The sequence below is a fragment of the Ursus arctos genome, unplaced genomic scaffold (assembly GCF_023065955.2).
Source record: "Ursus arctos isolate Adak ecotype North America unplaced genomic scaffold, UrsArc2.0 scaffold_13, whole genome shotgun sequence".
NCBI lineage: Eukaryota > Metazoa > Chordata > Mammalia > Carnivora > Ursidae > Ursus > Ursus arctos.
In genome coordinates, this window is record NW_026622797.1 from 25,032,889 (window position 1) to 25,052,234 (window position 19,346).

Sequence of the window (19,346 nt, forward strand, 5' to 3'; positions counted from 1 at the left end):
TCAATACCTACCTCACAGGCTTATATGAGGATCAGCATAGCAAATGCTCAATAAATGCTTCACTATGAAGTGCCAGTGAATACTATTGTTGTTTAATCTAGTTGGAATTGGGGTCTTGTCATATCAAAAGGGCATTGATGAGAGTTTCAGCTTCTTTAAAAATGCACTTGAGTCCATCCTTCCTCTGCTTTTCCATTATCACCACCCCCATGGCTTCTAGAGCAATGTTTTAGCTGGCTTGTCTGACTGCGTCTTTGCTCTCTAAAATCTTCCCTAGTCACCAGTGCCAGAGCCACCTTCACAAAACGTCACTTTCATCATGCAACTTCCCTGCTTCAATTTCTGTTAGACTCCTCTCCGTAGGTTCCCAGGTTCCACCTTATTTATCCAATCTGAATCACCTCTCTCCCTAACATTATAGTCAATCTGACATCCGACCTTTCACAAGAGCGAGCCTTGCTAATTCATGTCCCCCTGCCTTACCTTGCCTGAGTCATCACCATCATCCAACCCATCTTTTTCCTTGATGGATAATCAGCTCCAATCATGCAAATTCTAGCTCTTCTATGATACCTTTTCCAACTCTCAGAGTCTTCATGGATTTTACCCTCCTTGAGATTCTGTATCATTTTTGATTCTGTACCAGAGGCTGCAGCATGCATTTATAGACATTTCTGAGTTGTTCCAGCTGGACCCAACTAATTCAATTAGATAGTGAAATTTTTAGGTTATGTTTCTTTTGGCACATCCCCTAACTCAGTGGTAAGCACGTAACAGACACCAAATATTTTTTATAGGGCCTAATCGTAACACATCCCTACTTTTAAATTCTGTAGTGTTAAGGGAATTTTTCTTCAAATTTTGATAATTTTTATTGCAGTTATCTAATCTTGATGCAAAAACTTCTGAGAGGCACATAAATCTTACGTGACAAAATAAGGCAATAAGACAACTTTAACATAGTTACATGTTTTTATTACATAAACATTACAATATTCCTTGTGGGAGCTGGTCTTCAGCTTTGCCTCTTGCTTTTATGGAATGTCAAATATCTGTAGAAATTGTCTAAGAATGATTTATGAAACACCCTTGCCTCACCAAAAAAGCCTCACCACCAAAAAAGCCTCAACCTACATTTTCCCAATCAGATTCCTGAGAAAAAAATAATAGGTTTTGTTTCTTTTACAGTGTAATACATAAATTTTCTTTCAAGGTATAAAAGAGGACAGACTTTTAAAATAAGAGTCTCCTTTTGTTTATAGAGTTCTATAAAAATACATCAAGTATGCTCATGTTTGTCCTTTGACTTAATATTCCAGTTTACCAGAAACAAAAAATAACAGTAAACAAAGATATGCAAACCACATTAATCCTGCAGCAATATAATGTCCACATCATCGTGAACACCCTGTAAGAGGAGCTCTCCTGGGTACGTAACAATCTTCCTTCGTTTCGCAGCCTTGAGAGTTCCCACCAATGCTTCAAAGAGGTTGGCACATTTGTCATCTCGGAAGAGGACCCCAAATTTCACGCTCAACTTCCCATCAGCATCTAATTTGAGAAAATACAATGTTAGCCAATGCAAAGTCTGTTTCTCGCCCCCACATACGGCAGATTTACGTAATCTTTAAAAAACATCTAACTATAGGTTAACCAAGACGACAATTTAATAGTTTACACTCATAAATGCAATGTCATCTCTTGCCAGACCCAAAGTGATGAAATTAACACAATGTGTTATACACCTCCCAGCCTTAGGAGCATCTGGACAAAGACTAGAGGCAAACCAAAACCCACTTAAAAACAGTGAATGTGTTACAGTGTCACTACTCTGGACCAATTCCCCTCTGTCTACATTTTGATTTTTTTTTTTTTAAAGACTTATTTATCAATTTGAGTGAGAGAGAGAGTGGGCATGCTGTGTGCCCACGTGAGTCGGGGGAGGGGCAGAGGGAGAAGGAGGGAGAATCCTTCAGCAGAACCCCCGCTGAGTGCAGAGCAGAAAGAAGCGGGGCTCAATCCCAGGACCCTGAGACCATGACCTGAGCTGAAATCAAGAGTCGGACACTTAACCCACTGAGCCACCCAGGCACCCCTACATTTTTATTTTCTAATTGTAGTGTTGTCGAATCAATAAAAAATAACAAATATAAGAGAAAGTTTGGGTCAGAAGCAGTGTTTCTCGAAATGTGTTCTAAACACACTCAGAGCCCCAGGGAGGGACTGGTGACCTTAAAAATGAAATCTGTATTTACCAGATCCCTAGGTTATCCAGTTTGGAGACCAGTTTTTAATATAGATGTTAAAAATTAAGGTAAACCCTAAAAAGAAATGAACCATCAAGCCACGATAAGACATGGTAGAACCTTAAATATGTATTACTAAGAGAAAGAAGGCAATCTGAAAATGCAACGTCCTGTATGATCCCAACTATAGGACATTCTGGAAAAGGCAAAACTATGGAAAAAGATAAAACTAAATAAAAAGATCAGTAGGTTTTAGGGATTGGGGGAGGGGAGAGATGAACAGGCAGAGCACGGAGGATTTTTAGAGCAGTGAATAGACTCTGTAGGATACTATAATGATGGGTACATGTCATTAAACATTTATCCAAACCCACAGAATGTACAATGGCAAGGGTGAAGCATGAACTATGAACTGTGGTTGATGATGTGTCCATGTAGATGATCAGCCGTAACAAATGTGCAAGTCTGCTGGGAGGTGCTGATAATGGGGGAGGCTACGCGTGTGTGGGGGTAGCAGGTATACAGGAAATCTCTGTAGTTCCTCTCAATTTTATTGTATCCTAAAACTGCTCTAAAAAAGTTAAGTCTTGGGGCACCTGGTTGGCTCAGTAGTTAAGCGTCTACCTTCGGCTCAGGGCCTGACCCCAGGGTCCCGGGATCCAGCCCTGCATCGGGCTCCCTGCTCTGCTGGGAGCCTGCTTCTTCCTCTCCCGCTCCCCCTGCTTGTGTTCCCTCTCTCACTGGCTGTCTCTCTCTGTCAAATAAATAAATAAACTCTTTAAAAATAAATAAAAAAATATTAAAAAATTAAGTCTTTTTTTAAAAAAATAAGACAAACAAAAGGTGCATCTTTGATTAAAACTCACTCAACTGAAAACTTGTAGATAAGAATAATACGAAACACCTCCCCGTTGTTGGTTGATTCCTTTGATCTCCCTGGCTAAGCTTCTGACTCCCTTCCTTCAGCACTGCTCCACATTCTCCCCTCCAACAGTTGTGCCTGCTGTCAAGGACATGGCCATCACAGTGAGGGGGACTATTCCTTGGCCAAGGGTTCTCGAGTTCCCATGCTCCCCTCCTAGAACTTCTAACCTGCGACTTAGTATATTCCCACTGTGAATGCAGCACTGTGCTGGGCACTGGAGGCAAGTAGAAGAAGTATAGAATCACTTTCTAGCTTTCAGAGAAATGGCTTCCGTTCCCACGAGGAAATAAGAAATATACACATAATAAGTGAAGCAACAGGACAAAGCAGTATGAGACTGATGTCCAGTAAGTAGCCAAGACAGGACATCTTACAGTTTGGAGAAGGGTGAGATGACTCTGGGCTAGAATAGAAAGGGAAGACTTCCTGAAGGAGGCAGTACCAGTCCTGGCTCTTAAAGAGTGTAACATGGAGGTTTTCATTTTTTTAAAAAAGATTTATTTTAATTTGAGAGACAGAGAGTGGGGGGAGGGGCAGAGGGAGAGAATCTTCCAGGAGACTCCCCGCTGAGTGCGAAGCCTAACATGGGGCCTGATCCCACGCCCCATGAGATCATGACCTGAGCCGAAACCATGAGTTGGATGCTCAACCAGCTGAGCCACCCAGGCGTCCCCAGGTTACATCTTTTAAAGGCACAAAAGGCAGAAACCTGGATATAATCTGGGAGTTCTGCCCACTCACTCCTCAATCTCATAAGTGATTCCATTTCCTTTGTATCTTCTGTTGCTCTAGCCTCTTCTCCATGGACAAATCATTTCTTGGTTCAGGCCATAATTGATTCTTATGTGGACAACTGTAAGACTCCTCGCCAGCCTCCCTTTCCGCATTTTTGTCCCCAATACATCCTCCATATTGGTGTGGAATAAAATATGTGAAAGAAACCTTTAAGGTGCAAATTTGTTTGATACTCTTTTTTTTTTTTTTTTAATAAACTCTACCCCCAAGGTGGGGCTTGAACCCATGACCATGAGATCAAGCATCACACACTCCACAGACTAAGCCAGCCAGGCACCCCTGATTAATACTCTTCTACTCTAATCTTTCAGTGGCTCCCTACCACCTTCAAATAGTGATGCCCTTGGTGTTCCAGATAAGACCCTTCATCCTCTGGCCCTTGCACTCCTCTCCCACCTCATCTCCTACCATATCGTTCTAGGCACTTTTTGATCCAGGCAAAATCGATGACTTGCTGTTACCCAAGGTGACATGAGAGACCCTGCCCTGGCAGTTTTGCCCATGTTGAGCCCATGTTGAGCCATCCGCCCAGCATCCCAGAGCCCTTTCTCTGGCTAATTCTTTTTCTTCAAGACTGGGCTCAAATGTCACCTTTTCCAAGAAGCGCTCTGTGATTCCCTCAGTCGAGTTAATAACTTCTTATAAAAGTAGGTATATATCAAAGCACTCACCATCAATGATAGTAATAATAGCTAATAACTATTTAGTCCTTGCTATGCTCCTAGAACTGTTAAATGCATTTTATAGTAATTAAAACTCCCTTAATCCTTATTTCATGGAAAGTGAGGCACAATTCATTGCAAGAAGCACCATTATTTTATGTTCCAATTAAGCTGCCGATTTAACTATAGCACAACATGGATTATAAGATGCATTCTTATTTTAGAAATGTTAAAGTTTGCGGTAAAAAGTGTCTTTGAATTATTGAAATGGAGTATTATTTTCTAAATAAGGAAACCAAGGCATAAAAATGGGTAGTAAATGTTTTCCGCAGTTTGTGTTTGCTCAGATTTACTCATAAACTTAGCTATTTGTGCAATATTGTGTCAAGCATTTCTCTTACTCAAATGGATTCACTTTTTTTATGGATGTACAATTTACAAATTTTTTTTCCTGAAAAAAAGATTTTTCCTCTTATATTGAGCTTACAATGCTAACTCAATGAGATATAGAAATATAGGTGGACATTTATTTTTACTGACTTTTTATTTTACTGCTATTTAGTTCAGCAAGTCTAGGTCTTTTTAGCTGAAAATTTATAAATTTTCTTAGTCCACTATTTTTCCAGAAAAAAAAAAAAAAATGGGTAGTAATGTGCCCAAGGTCACACAGTAAGTGGTAGGGGAGCTGGGATTCATTCCTAAAGAGCCCGACTCCAGAGCCCACGCTCCTAACCACTTCCCGCTACGCGCTTCCAGCTCATTTGCCTGTCTTCCCACTACCTAAAGAGGCCCACAGGGGCTGAGATGGAATTTTGTTTATTTTCACACGTCCAGCAATTGAGCACAAAGACGGCACTCAAGAAATATTTGTTGAATGAAAGAATTTAAATCTCCAAATAATCTTTATCCCCTTAATTTTTTCCCACTGGATGAAAAATGAAAGACTTTGAAGAATTTCATTTTAAAAGAAACAGATTAATAGATTAACTAACTAGAATTTCAGTAAAAGTTTGGAAAAAGAATAAAAGAAGTAGATACAAACTAAATTCATCAATTTCCAACTTCACCTACTATATCATATTTAGATTAATCTAAAAATGATTCATCTAAATCATAATTTAGTCAAAATTATCCCAGACACAACTTATATCATTAACCATAACCTGTCCATAGATAACCTATCTCCATAGATGCTTTCCAGCTCAAGAAGTCATTTATTTCCAGGAACAGGTAAATCAAGAGGCTTGGGGAAGGTGCAAAGTTCAAAACGTTTCATCCTTACAGAAATTATGATAATTACTAGGTGGTCTTCTAGGTTGTAAAGCTGCTAATTTTGAAGTTCATGTTCAGTTTGCCCTAGTAGAATAATAACTGTTCTAGGGTGAAGGTCAGAATTTTAAATGTAATTGAATCTGGTCAATAAACACTAGGCTAACATGGAGACAGATCTAAGAGAGAAGAAAATCCTACAAATCATTCAAAATACATCCTTAATATTTTTAACAATCTAAAAAATAGTATTACTCCCAAGAGCAACATGACCTCACAGAGCTCCAAAGAAACTGGAAAGGTAGAAATGAGGAACACAAGTTTCTTTCACTACTTAAAATAAGATTCACAGGGCCCCTGGGTGGCTCAGTTGGTTGGGCGTCTGCCTCTGGCTCAGGTCATGATCCCAGGGTCCTGGGATCGAGTGCCGCCTCAGGCTCTCTGCTCAATGGGGAGTCTGCTTCTCCCTCTCCTTCTCCTTCTGCCTCTCCCTGCTTGTGCTCATGCTCTCTCTCTTTCTCTCAAGTAAATAAATAAAATCTTAAAAAAAATAAAAAGAAAAGATTCACAACAGCCATGGAGAACTAGTACAGGGGACATCTGATACTAATGGCTCAATGGAATTTTCCAGGTATGTCTTATCTCAAGTGATTTGTAATTCAAAAGCAGACTGAGTTATAAGTAAGAAAATTCAAGCTATAATGACAAAACAACTCTTAAGAGGAACTTTTTAGAGCTGTTTTTCACTTACCATGATGTAATTTTATTTAATTTTTTTATATGATGTAACTTTAAAACTTTGAGTTCCATTATCCTAGTTGTTGCTGAACATGTCTATTGCTCTTACAATTTTCAGAATGTTCCTGAACTCCTGTATGTCTTATCAGAGATGTACAAACACCTACAGCTACAAACATCATGGTTACTTTCATTACAACTTGGAAAAGGACACCAATACTACCAATTTCACATGGCACTTATTTCACGGTAGCTGCTTATATGCTGCTGAAGAAAAAGCTGGTTTAAAAAAAAACACATGGGGCGCCTGTGCGGCTCACTCAGTTAAGTGTCCAACTCTTGATTTCGGTTCAGGTCATGATCTCAGGGTCATGGGCTCAAGTCCCGAGTCCAGCTCCATGCTCAGCAGGGAGTCTGCTTAAGATGCTTTCCCTCTTCTTCTCCCTCTGCCCCTCCCCCAGCTTGTGCACTCTCTCTCTCTCTTCCCCTCTCTCTAAAATAAATAAGGGGCACCTGGGTGGCTCAGTCAGTTAAGCATCTGCCTTCGGCTCAGGTCATGATCCCAGGGTCCTGGGATCGAGTCCCACATGGGGCTCCCTGCTCAGCCGGGAGCCTGCTTCTCCCTCTCCCTCTCCCTGCCACTCTGCCTACTTGTGCTCTCTCTCTTTCTCTCTCTCTCTGTCAAATAAATAAAGCCTTAAAAAAAATAAAATAAATCTTAAGAAAAAAAAACTATGCAAAGGATATGGCTTATTTTAGTTACATGTACATAAATACCTGATTATGCAAAACTCAAGAATTTGGAGAAAATAAAGACAATTTAGTATAATTTTAATCTAAGTCCCTACTCATTTGAAAGTTTATAAAATGGTAAGATAAAGCAGAAAAAATGAATTTTAATAGTGTGACAAATAAAAATTTGCGCATGATTCAATCACCAGATTTCAATGCAGCCAGATTAAAGAAGCACAGAAATTTTCCTTCCATTGAAGGGATGATGGAATATCTCAACCATTCCTTGCCTCGGAATCACAATACCCCAAAGGCCTTGCCCCCAGAAGTCACTCCAGGACTGAGGGCAGAGCTGCCATAACTATGTCCTGAAGTCCTGGGTGACCCCCTTCATCGGCTTCCACCAAAAAGGAGGCCCTACCTGCTGTGAGGTAAACTCAGAATACTGTGGTTGTGTTAGAATACTTACTTTTTGAACCCAGACGATGAATTTCCTCCACTAAGAGGTTAATTTCATGGTCCACATTCATTGCTGCCTGAGGGAGAAAAAAATGCCTATATTATTACAATTTCTATATCCCATTAAGCACATCTTGCCAAATCCAAGGCCCATTTCTTTTTTTTTTTTTCTATGTTTCATTTGTCATTGTTAATTTGCCACATCCCTCTTCCTAAAACTACTTGTGTGATGTACATGACACCGGAGTCCCTCCATTTCCCCTCGGTCTTTATCCCTGCCCCTTTGTGCTGACCCACTCTTATTCTACATAGGAATATGGGGGAGAATGCAGCAGCCACGATTATACTCTAAACCCATCCTCATGGTGCTCTGCTCTGCACCAAACACACGAAGGTGAGTGACACAGGACCTGTCCTCAGGGAACTCACCTGTCCAGAAGCAGAAAAAGCCCTGGAGTGAAAAACAGCAATGTGACAACATTCTTTGAGTGATAGATCCAAGGCATTATGGAAGCATAAAGGAGGAAGCCACAGAAGACTTGGTAGAGGTCACTGGAGAGATGTGGACCAGGTAGACAGTCGGCAAAGGGTGCTCTGTGAGTGGGGAAGAGTGCTTGCAAAAGCACAGAAGCAAAGGAGAAAAAGCCCAGCCCATCCGAGGCAAGCCCTGAGCTAGACGCTGGAGCACCAAGACAGAGGAACACGCTCCCAACCCTCCCGGAGCCTGCGGTCTAGTGGGGAGAGCAGATCAGTACAGGGCAATTGTAATACTGTCAGGTTCGCGCGATGATGCCTGTGGGTCACATGCAGGGAGGGCGCCGTGTCCTTCCCTGGGCAGTGCCCAGTACAGCCCGACTGCAATGGGGAGCTGGTGGCAAGGACCATTCATCTCAGATAAGGAAGAGTCCATGACTAACAGGAGCTGTGAGACCGACCTTGGTTCACTAGGTCTTCTCCAGGCTGGGTTGCACACACCATCACAGCCTCCTCCACCCTGCCCCCTTGAACTCTGGGCTGCAGCTACATGGAGCTTCTTTGAATTCTTCAAACGCCCCTGGCTCTCTCACCTCCAGCCTAACTCCCACACATCCAGTCTCACCTTAGAAATTACTTCCTCCAGGAAGCCTTCCCTGCAAGCCTGGTGGAGCAGCCCTCCCCCAAAGCATTGTGCACCCTCTCCATTTCACTTGGCTGGGACTACCAGTTTCTCGGCTTTCACCATAAGATGGTAAAGACCCTTAATGCAGGAATTCGACTGTAATGTTCACTGCTGGGTGACACCTGGCACCAAGAGTACAGGCTCAATAAATCCTGGTTTTGAACTGAACAGACAAGGGCATGAAGGGGGATGGAATGACACCTTTGGATATTGTCACCCTAGTTGCTGAATTGGAACAAGAGTGTGCAGAGACAGAAAAGGGAGGTAAAGGGGCATGGCAAACAGCTACAGAAAGGGAGGGGAGAGCAAGACATTGGGAAAGAGCAGGTGAATATGGAGGAGGGAACTCCAACCATGCAGGGTCAAAGAAGTAAAGGCAGTAAAGAGTGTTTCCTTAAGAAGGCAGTAACTCAGTGAAAACAGAACACGAGAGTCAGAAAGTATTAGCGACTGGCAGAATACGCATCAATTCTGTCCTCCAATCAAATAAGGGACGAAAAAAGTGGGGTTGTATGAATGGCTTACTTTGGAGTGATGATTTGGAAGAAACAGTTGTATCCAGACAGATTGTAACCAATTCCTGGTAACTTTGAAAAACAAGAATGATATCTACGTTTAAGTGATATTGATTGGTACCCCAGCTTTTCTATCAGCACATAATTAAAAGCACCACTACTATCTGCTACATTATTCATGTGAATATTATAATTTAAGAAGTGTTTATTGCAGCAGCAGCTCTTTCTGCCCATAGGTCCTGTCCCCGTGCTTCAATAAAACCACCTTTTTTGCACCCCCCCCAAAAAGTGTTTATTGCAATAAAATGCAACATCTTGAGTTAATGCATTGCATAAAATTCAGTATCAAAAATTGTAGTTTCCAAATATTGAGAACTTTGTGTTGGTGAAATTGTATCTATAACATTATATTCAATTTAATTTGAAAGATGCTAAAAAGTTAAAAATATAATCAGAAGACACAACAGAAAGATACACCATGAAAATAATGGTAGAAAAAACCCCTGTAGATGTTAGTGTGGTGGACAGCTGTCATTTTTACCTACCTAGTGCCCATTCCCCATTCCGGCTCGAGCAGTCTCATTTTTGTTTGGGTCCAATCTTTCCTTCCTTGTTCTAAACCCACAAACTTCCGTAGAGCCTCACCCTAAGTTCCAGGAGAGGGTCAGAGCCAGAATAATTGATTTGGGGCATAAGGTCAGTGATCTCATCCTAAACAATGAGGTTCAGCCCAGAGATTTTGCCAGATCAGTAAAACAACACTCTCCTACTAGGTTCTAAGATGTAAGGTTAGAGCCCCTAATGTAAACTGGGACTATGTGAAAAGAGCCTTTCACGAATAAAGTTAACACTAAGAAAAGCCCAGCCAGTTTACAATGACTGAGCCTGTATACGACCCCGGACTTTCCAGTTTCATGAACTAGTCTTTCCTGGTTTTGCTTGTGCTGGTTTGATTGAGAGTTTCTGTCACTTGTACTCTAAAGAATCTTGACCCATAAAGTCAATCTAGAGAAGACCTGAAATCATTTATCCAAATTAAAGCTTCTTTTATGTATTTATGTGATGGTGTTGTTTCATGCTGCTTCACTGGGTAGGACGGAGAGATGTAATAAGCAAATGTGGGAGCCATATAAGAAAAAAAATTTCCTAACAATCAAAACTGTCTAACAATGAATAAAGTTTGCACCTGTTACTTTGATTGTGATGCTGTTACGTTTTCTAACAGCACTGTAACACGCTGTTACAATAAGTTGACAACTGTGATGCAAGTAGTATGGATCTGTGAGGGTTAGTGAGGAAATCAGCCTAAACAGAAGGGAGAATGAAATGTCCAAGGGGATTATAGTCCTCTCCAGTTCTCAGGTGTTCTGATTTCCTCCCACTCTGAACATTTATCTGTTTAACACTGCCCCCCGTACAATCAGCAGCACACTTCAGACCTAGCTCTCCTTTAATAATGAGACTCAAAGAGGAAATCCCACTATTAAGTAGTGTGAACACCTGTGTAATATTAAGCAGACCGTATGCAGATCCAATTTAAAGAAAGGAAGGCAACCAGCATTTCTTTATAACTAATTACACACGAGACTCCTTATTTTTGTTAATCCATATCATCCTAAGAAACCTTGTAACGTATGTATTATTTGAACCATTTTATAGGGATGCCAGGTGGCTCAGTTGGTTAAGCATCTGCCTTCAGCTTGGGTCATGATCCCAGGGTCCTGGGATGGAGCCCCACATCGTGCTCCCTGCTCAGTGGCTCAGAGGGGAGTCTGCTTCTCCCTCAGCTCCCCCACCTCTGTGCCCCCACCCCTGCCTGTGGGGTCTCTCTCTTTCTCTCAAATGTATAAATAAACATCTTTTTAAAAAGGGGTGCTTGGGTGGCTCAGTCAGTTAAGCATCTGCCTTCTGCTCAAGTCATGATCCCAGGGTCCTGGCACCAAGCCCCGCGTTAGGCTCCCTGCTCAGTGGGAGTCTTCTTCTCCCTCTCCCTCTGCTGCTCCCCCGACTTGTGCTCTCTCTCTTTCTCTGTCAAATAAATAAATAAAATCTTTAAAATAAAATCTTTTAGAAAACCCATCTTATGGATGATGAAACTGGCTCAGAGGGACTCCCCACAATTAAATGCTGTTTCTACAACATCATTCTATTTTTTCTTTTCCTCTTCTTCATCTTCTTCCCGGTCATTATGCAAAGTGTGTTAAATACAATAGTGAGTCGTGTTTGTATGGAATATTACATGCTGAGTATGTACTAAGGCAGAACACTTGCAAAGCAAGAAAGGCTCCCTGCAAGTAGGAAAACAACAGGCTTAGGAGCTATTGCTAGCACACATAATTTGGCATGAGTTATTTATTTATTTTATTATTTAGCAGGGACAAAGCAGGGGAATATTCATTGCTGTTACACAATCCTTGAGCCCCATGACATTTTATGACAGAAGGCTGGGACTGGAGTAAGCAGCAAGATCAAGAACAATGAAGGGAGGCCATCAGCAGAGCAAGTCTAAGGGGGAGAAAGAGATTTTCAGTGCGAGCTCAAGGCAAGGCGGTGGCAGATGCTAGTCGGGTCTTCTAACTGTGTCAGAATCTAATTAGGCATTGTGCGTGGGAATCACAAAGAAAGCGGAATGTCGGAGGATTGGGCCATATGCCGAAATGCTCCACCATTAATATACACTTAAGAATGTATTTAAAGACCTGTTTATAGTTTCTGTTTTGTTTTGTTTAAGTTTAGAGGCAATACGTGAAGATTTTCTAAGGTTCGAGGAATAAAGCGAGCTGGAGTGGGGGTGCCTGGGAATCGGCAGCCAGCTCTACATCCACACCCTGGAACCCGCCACGTTTCTCAATGGTCCCTCGCAATCCCGGACTAGCAGCTGGTGGGGGTCAAGGGACGACTTGGGTTCCTTCCTGCCCGCCCGCGGACGCGCACACGCACCATATTTGGTCATCCCTGCTCCAAGTTTGGGAGCTGGCCCGCAAGGGGGTCGGGGAGGGTGCAGGGTTGGGGAGCGCGGGACTCTGGGGGCCGGGGCGGCACGGCGACTGCGGGGCAGCCCCCAAGGGCAGGGCCGCGTCCCGGAAGCCTTTGTCTCCGCCAGTCCCGCGCCAGCGCCGCCCGCCCGCGCTCCCCGGTAGCCGGTGCGCCCCGGCGAGCCGCGAAAGCCGGCGCCCCAGTCTGGCGACGGAAACGGACCCCGCCCGGGGCTCCCCGAGCCCCTAGTGTCTCTCACCACCCCCACCCTCCGCCCCCACGGTCTGGAGCGTAGGGAGCCGCACCCCACCGCCGGCACCGCAGAGTCCGCTACGCGGGGGCCACTGCAGTCCTCGGGGGAGCCTCTCCCCTAGTGCCCAGTTCTTGCCGGCCCCGCTCCGCAGAACGCGCTCCCGCGCCACCTGCAAGTGCAAAGCGCACGAGCCGCACCGCGGAGGAAAGCTCCGCCGGGCCGCCGGCTTCCCGGTCGCCCCGGGCCGGCACTGTGTCACGTGAGCCGATGCGGAAGTCGGCGGGAGAAGCGGGGGCGTGGGGGCGCGCCCACCGGTCCCCCTCGCCGGGTCTCGGCCCAATTCCAGTTACAGCCTCCACGCGCCTCGGCCCCTCCCGGTCCCAGCTCCCCACCCGCCGCCCCCGACCGCCCGTCCGCCTGGCCTCCGCCGGACACCCCCGTCCATCCTTTATACCTGCCTGTCACCTTCCCGGGAGACCCACTCACCGATCCGCCTTTTTTTCTTTTCCGAGGAAAAGCTGGTGCAACGTTGGTCCGGACCTGGTTATCTTCTTCAACACACCGAGGAGGAAGAGGCTGAGGAAGGAAGTGACTGAGGCAGAAGAGAAAGGCGGGTGTGGAGGAGGGGGGTGGGAGGTAAGAGTTTAAGCGCTCGAGAAAGGGGCCGCCCACGCTCCCGGGGACAAGCCTATGGGGAGGAAACTCCGCAGAGGAGACGCCCGGGAAGGGGGCCGACTCCAGACAGGTGGCAGGGCGCCCAAGGCTTCTAGGAATACGGACTCGAACTTCGATTACTGCCACCTTTGCCCTGCGCCACTTGGTGCCGATGATCCCCAACCCCCGCATCTGATCCTGGGTATAGATTTCCTGCCAGGATCTCTCTCCCAGCGTAAGAAATGAAGCGTCCCCAGTGTGATGACTGCTGCGGTCTAGAAGGAACGTGACATTGGTTTTGTGTGCCAGGAGCAGGGGTCTCCGGAAAACTACGAACGTGACGGCATTAGAGTCTGATTTGGGGGGACGGGGGAAGCATCTTTAAAAACCAACTTGTATTGCAAAGAAGTTTACTCAGATAATGCTAGTTCTTGATCCTGAGTGAATATTCGTCTCTTCTTCATTCATTATTTCCTACATTTAACTGCATAGTCAATCGATCTATTTATACTCCCTTTATTTTAGTCACTCAGTGTGTTTTACTCGCGCGCCAAAGAGAGAAAGACAGGAAATGCTTGCTATACTCAGAATCCCTTAAAAAGGGAAACTGAGGCTCTGCTGAAACTACCCAAACTATTCCTAAGGCAAAGGTTGCACAAATAACCCAAAAAAGCACCACCACCGCCACCCCCGAAATAGCGGATTAGATTAAGGGTGATCATGTGACCCAAGAGCACACAATCCATAAACTGGCCATCATCCTAGAAGGTGACCTGGAACAAACGATCCCCACCAAACAGGGACTCTGATAATTAAGCCAGTCAGATTGTCCCTTGGAAAGTGAAAGGGGAGAGCAAAGAAGGAGCTATTCCATAGAAAAGCTTAAGCTGAGAGAAGGCTTGAGGCTGGAGCAGAGAAAATGGGCCTCCAGAAAGCAAAACACTGGAGTAAGCAGACCCCTCCCCCCGCCCGGGATGAAGTAGAAGGTGGGTGGGGGCAGAAATGGTAGAAGCAAACTCTAAGAGAAGCTGAGACCTGGTGATGGAGTAAGAGCAACAAACACCTGCTCCCCAGGGAGATCTGAGTATCCAGGTCCCCCAGGCTGCACTGGATCCAGCCACTCGCCACACTGTATTCTAGTTACCCTTTTATAGTAAGTACCTACCACTCTGGGCACCAGTTTGAATGAGTCTCTGTTCCCTTCCACCAAAAGACTCTGGTTCAGCCTAGGTTTCCCATGCCAGATGAAGTATAAAGTGACTCTGAGATCCTTTGTGGCCTTTTTCTCACTAAAACAAAGCTGAGAAGTTAACACTTTCTATCTTTCAAAGTCTACATACTGCAAAATTATAATTCAAGAAATTAACATGTTTAGCAATCCTCCAAGCAGGGCCTGGCTTTTTGTCCTGTGGCAGAGATCACAGTTCCTCATTTGGATAATATCCAGTGATATGAGTAATTAATATGTAGTGTGCTACCCCTGTTATGACTAAGTAATCAGTGTTGCACAATACTCTACCAATGGGGGGAAAAACACATTTCACCTAAACAAGGAAAAGTCCCTATTCTTATAAAAATGGATTCAGTCTTTGAAAATACTTTGTTTATACACATGCTACACTAAGCATAACATAAACTTCATGTGAATCTATAATTACAATTTGAGAAAGTTTTTTTGATGAAAAATATTAAAAATTTTTGTCAAATAATATTTTTCATACCCAATTCCTACTCTTTCAGTTTCTACGCAGACTTTTGCCATCTTTTCTTCTTCTCTTAGGAATGTTATCATCATGTAGCTAAACAATGTGGAATTTTTAACTTAAAAAGCAGAAAAAAAAAAAAAGAAAAAGGATGCCTGGGTGGCTCAGTCCATTGAGCGTCTGCCTCTGGCTCAGGTCATGATCGCAGGTACCTGGAATCGAGTCCCACATCAGACTTCTTGCTCAGCAAGGAGCCTGCTTCTCCCTCTGCCTGCCACTCCCCCGGCTTGTGTTCTCTCTCCTTCCCCCTCCGACAAATAAATACATAAAATCTTAAAAAAAAAAAAAAAAAGCAAAAAATTGTAACTTAAAAAGCAAAAAGTAAAGTTTATTAAACAGTTAAGAAGTATTTATTAAATATCAAGACTATGCCAGCAACAGTGTGTCAGTATTGGAAAGTACAAAGTAGCCTACAGCATGATCTTTGTCAAGAAGAACTTTCAGTAAGGTACATATGAAATGTTAAGACAATCTTTATCCATTTATTTAATTGCAAAATATAGACCAGCCCTGTCCAATAGAAATGTAATAATGAGCCACATATGTAATTTAAAATTTCCTATTAGCCACATTAAAAAATGTGAAATTAATTTTAATAATATGTTCTAATGCAGTATATCCAAAGTACTATCATTACCACCTGTAAAACTTATTAATGAGATACTATACATTCTTTGTTTTGTACTAAGCCTTTGAAGTCTACAGTGTGTTTTACACTTACAGAGCATTTCAGGTGCTCAATAGCCTTATATGGCTAGTGGCTATTGTATTAGTCAATGAAGCTATATAGATAATTCCAGGATAAAGCAAGACATATATGCTAATAATTTTACCTAAGAAATTACATGGTCCTGGAATGAGAAAAATTATTACATTATATTTAAAGGTACATGACAAATTGAGGTATTCATTTTTAAAAACATAATTGTCTCCATTGTAATGAATAGAAAGCAGTATTTGTAAGAAATCTTGAGGATAGCAATTCTATCCTGAGTATATACCCAAGGGAAAAGGCACAAAGATTCATCAAAGGATATGACAGAAATAGTCACAATAGCACTATTCATAATATTTCTAAACTAAAGCTACCCAAATGCCCAATAACACTGGAATGGTTGATAAATCATGACATATTCATAAGCCAGAAAATTGTCCACAAAGGAAAAGACACAGCCAATAACTACGTGCAACAATAGAAATGGATCTCACAAACACAGTGTTGAGTGAAATGATCTTGACTACTCTTCTTTTTACAACAAGTTTTAAAAGCAGACGAAACTCATCAGGGGTGTTAAAAGGTTAGGGTAGTGGTTATCTTTCCTGGGTGGTGGGGTGACTAAAATGGGGCACTATGGGGGCCTTAGGGGGGTGGTGATAATGTTCTGCTTCTTGATCTTGGTTAAACAGATGTTTTGTTTGAGAATTCACTAAGATAGACACAATTATTTTTTTCTTGTACTATGTTCTTTCTTAATAAAGCATTAAAAAATATAAAGTATAGAGTATCGTGACCCAGCAAGGCCTATTCCAGGAATGTAAGGATTATTCAACAACATTCAAAAATTTAAAAGTCCCCTATGGCTAAGAGTCTTCACGTTTTATCTTATTCTGTAAAGTGAGATTTCTCAGCCTGTCATTCTAGTTCAAATCAACATCACCGTGTGTTAAAGATGATAGTACTATTAATGATGACTGATGTCTTGGGCATTAATTCTGGATCCAATTATGGTACTTTTGAGTGCTTTGGGTGACACAAAGAAGTGAAAGTAAAATCCATGCCCTCAAGAAATAATGAAAAAGGATTATATATCATAATCAAGTGGGATTTATTCCAGGAATGCAAAATTGGCGCAACAAATGGAAAATAATCAATGCAATACAATACATTAATAGAATAAAGGGGAAAACCCACATAATCATCTCAGTAGATGAAAAAGATATATGATAAAACACAGTACTCTTCTGCAATAAAAACCTTCAACAAACTAGGAAAAGAAGGGAATTTTCTCAACCTAATAATAATAATGGCATCTACAAAAACTCATAGCTAGCATCATACTTAATTGTCAAAAACTGAAAGCATGTCCCCTACAATCAGGAACCAGACAAGAAGGTCTGCTAGAGAATTCACAAAAAAAAGCTATTAGAGACAATAAGCCAGTTCGGCAAGGTTGCAGGATATATCAATATATAAAAATCAGTTGTATTTCTTTTTTTTTTAAGACTTTTTTCTTTTTTCTTTTTTTTAAAGATTTTATTTATTTATCTGAGATATAAAGAGATAGAGAGCATGAGCAAGAGGGAGGGGAAGAGGAACAAGCAGACTCACCACTGAACAGGGAGCCCTAGGATGCAGGGCTCGATCCCAGGACCCCGAGATCATGACCCGAGCCTAAGGCAGATTCTTACCCAACTGAGCCACCCAGATTCCCCATTCAGTTGTATTTCTATATACTAGCAATAAATAATCTGAAAATGAAACCAAGAAATAAATTCTGTTTATAATAACATGAAAAGAGTAAAATACTTAGGAATAAGTTGAAAGAAGAACAAAACTTGTACAATTGTACAAAATATTGTTGAGAGAAAAAAAAATTTTAAATCAAAGTAAATGGAAAACCATCCTGTGTTAATAGGTTGGAAGGCTTAATGTTGTGAAGATGGCAATATTTCCCCAAATGATCTACAGATTGAAGGCAATCCCTATCAAAATTCAAACTTTTTTTTAAACAAACTGATCCTAAAATTCATAGAAATGAAAGGGATCCAGAAGAGCCAGAAGAAGAAACAGAAGATCAAAATGGGGGGACTCACATACCCTGATTTCAAAGCTTATTACAAAGCAATAATAAGTAATGTAAAACTTATGACAAAGGACAGTAAGTGGTACTAAGATATGTAGAAAATGGAATAGAATTTATAGTCCAGTAATAAACTCATTCATTTATGGTCAATTGATTTTTTTAATAAGGGTGCCAAGCCCATTCAATGGGGAAAGAATGATATTTTCAACAAATGGTGCTGGGACACTGGATATCCATAAGGAAAATAATTAATTGGGTCCCTATTTCATATAATATGCGAAAACTTAAAATGTAGAAGTGGAAACCATAGATCTCTTAGAAGAAGACATAGGTGTAAATCATCATGACCTTGGATCAGGCAACATTTTTTTAAATATGACACCAAAAGCACAAGCAACCAAAGGAAAAATAGATAACCTGAATTTTGTAAAAATTAAAAATGTCTATGTATCAAAGGACAGCATCAAAGGTAAAATCTGGGACAGCCCCAGTTAATTTAGGACAACTGGTCACCCTATCCATAGTTCACCCTTCTCTTTTGTAGATTTGTTTCATTTGGCTTTCAGTTCTGCTTTCTTTTTCCTGAGTCTTTGTTGTAGCTCCAGTAAGGGAGAGGCTACATTATCCTTTATTAAGCCTGGGCCAAATGGTCTGTGTTGCCAGCTGAGAATTAAAATTTCAAGATCATTGAACTTTGTCACAAGAGGTTTAATGCTATGTGCAAAGAGCAGCCAGACAGGCAGCTCTGGTGATCACAGTGGTGCTAGGTGGGGCAAGGTGGGCATTGGAAGAAATACAATTGCTAGACCAAACGTCCAAGGTGTTGTCTGAGGGTTACAAAGGCCTGGAGTGGAAGAAGTTAATGCCACAAAGCAAGACACTGGTGGTTAATCTGACTACACGTTAGAATCACTTGCCAACCTTTAAGAAGTAGTGCCCAGGTCCTACCTAAACTAATTAAACCATAATCTCTGAGACATCTCTCTTTTAAGGTCCCAAAGTAATTCTGATGTGCAGTCAAGGTTGAGAACCACAGGTCTGTCAAGCCTGTGAAGCCAGCAGCCAGAGAAATCTTGTGGCAGCAGTTGCTCCAAGGAATTCCAAGAGACTTCTGCTTTTCAGCGGCTGCAGCTACTAACATCTTTTAGTCAATCCCACAGAATGTAAAGGGTCTGTTCTAGTCTCTGCTCAGGCTCCTTCATTCATGTTAACTGTAGTAGGGGCACTTTCCTCGAATGAGTGGAGGAAAATCTGATACGGAGGCAAGGTAGGGACTCAGCAAGATTTGAGGGGTGCTCAGGAAGGTCTCCTATCCCCAAAGTGTCTCCTTTAGCACTATAATTTATGCCTGCAACTCCAATCACTACAGGTTGCTTTAGTACAGAAGTTGCAAATC

General features: G+C 42.2%; 1 protein-coding gene across 1 annotated transcript; it reads right to left on the reverse strand.

Moving 5' to 3' along the window:
• Positions 1-958: 958 nt before the first annotated feature.
• ABRACL (ABRA C-terminal like) lies at positions 959-13,420 on the reverse strand. Its single transcript, XM_026504908.4, has 3 exons — positions 13,216-13,420; positions 7,837-7,903; positions 959-1,551 (listed from the first exon to the last, which is right to left on the reverse strand). The coding sequence occupies exons 2-3, from the start codon at positions 7,895-7,897 to the stop codon at positions 1,367-1,369; spliced, it is 246 nt and encodes an 81-aa protein (XP_026360693.1). The 5' UTR covers positions 7,898-7,903; positions 13,216-13,420; the 3' UTR covers positions 959-1,366.
• Positions 13,421-19,346: the final 5,926 nt, after the last annotated feature.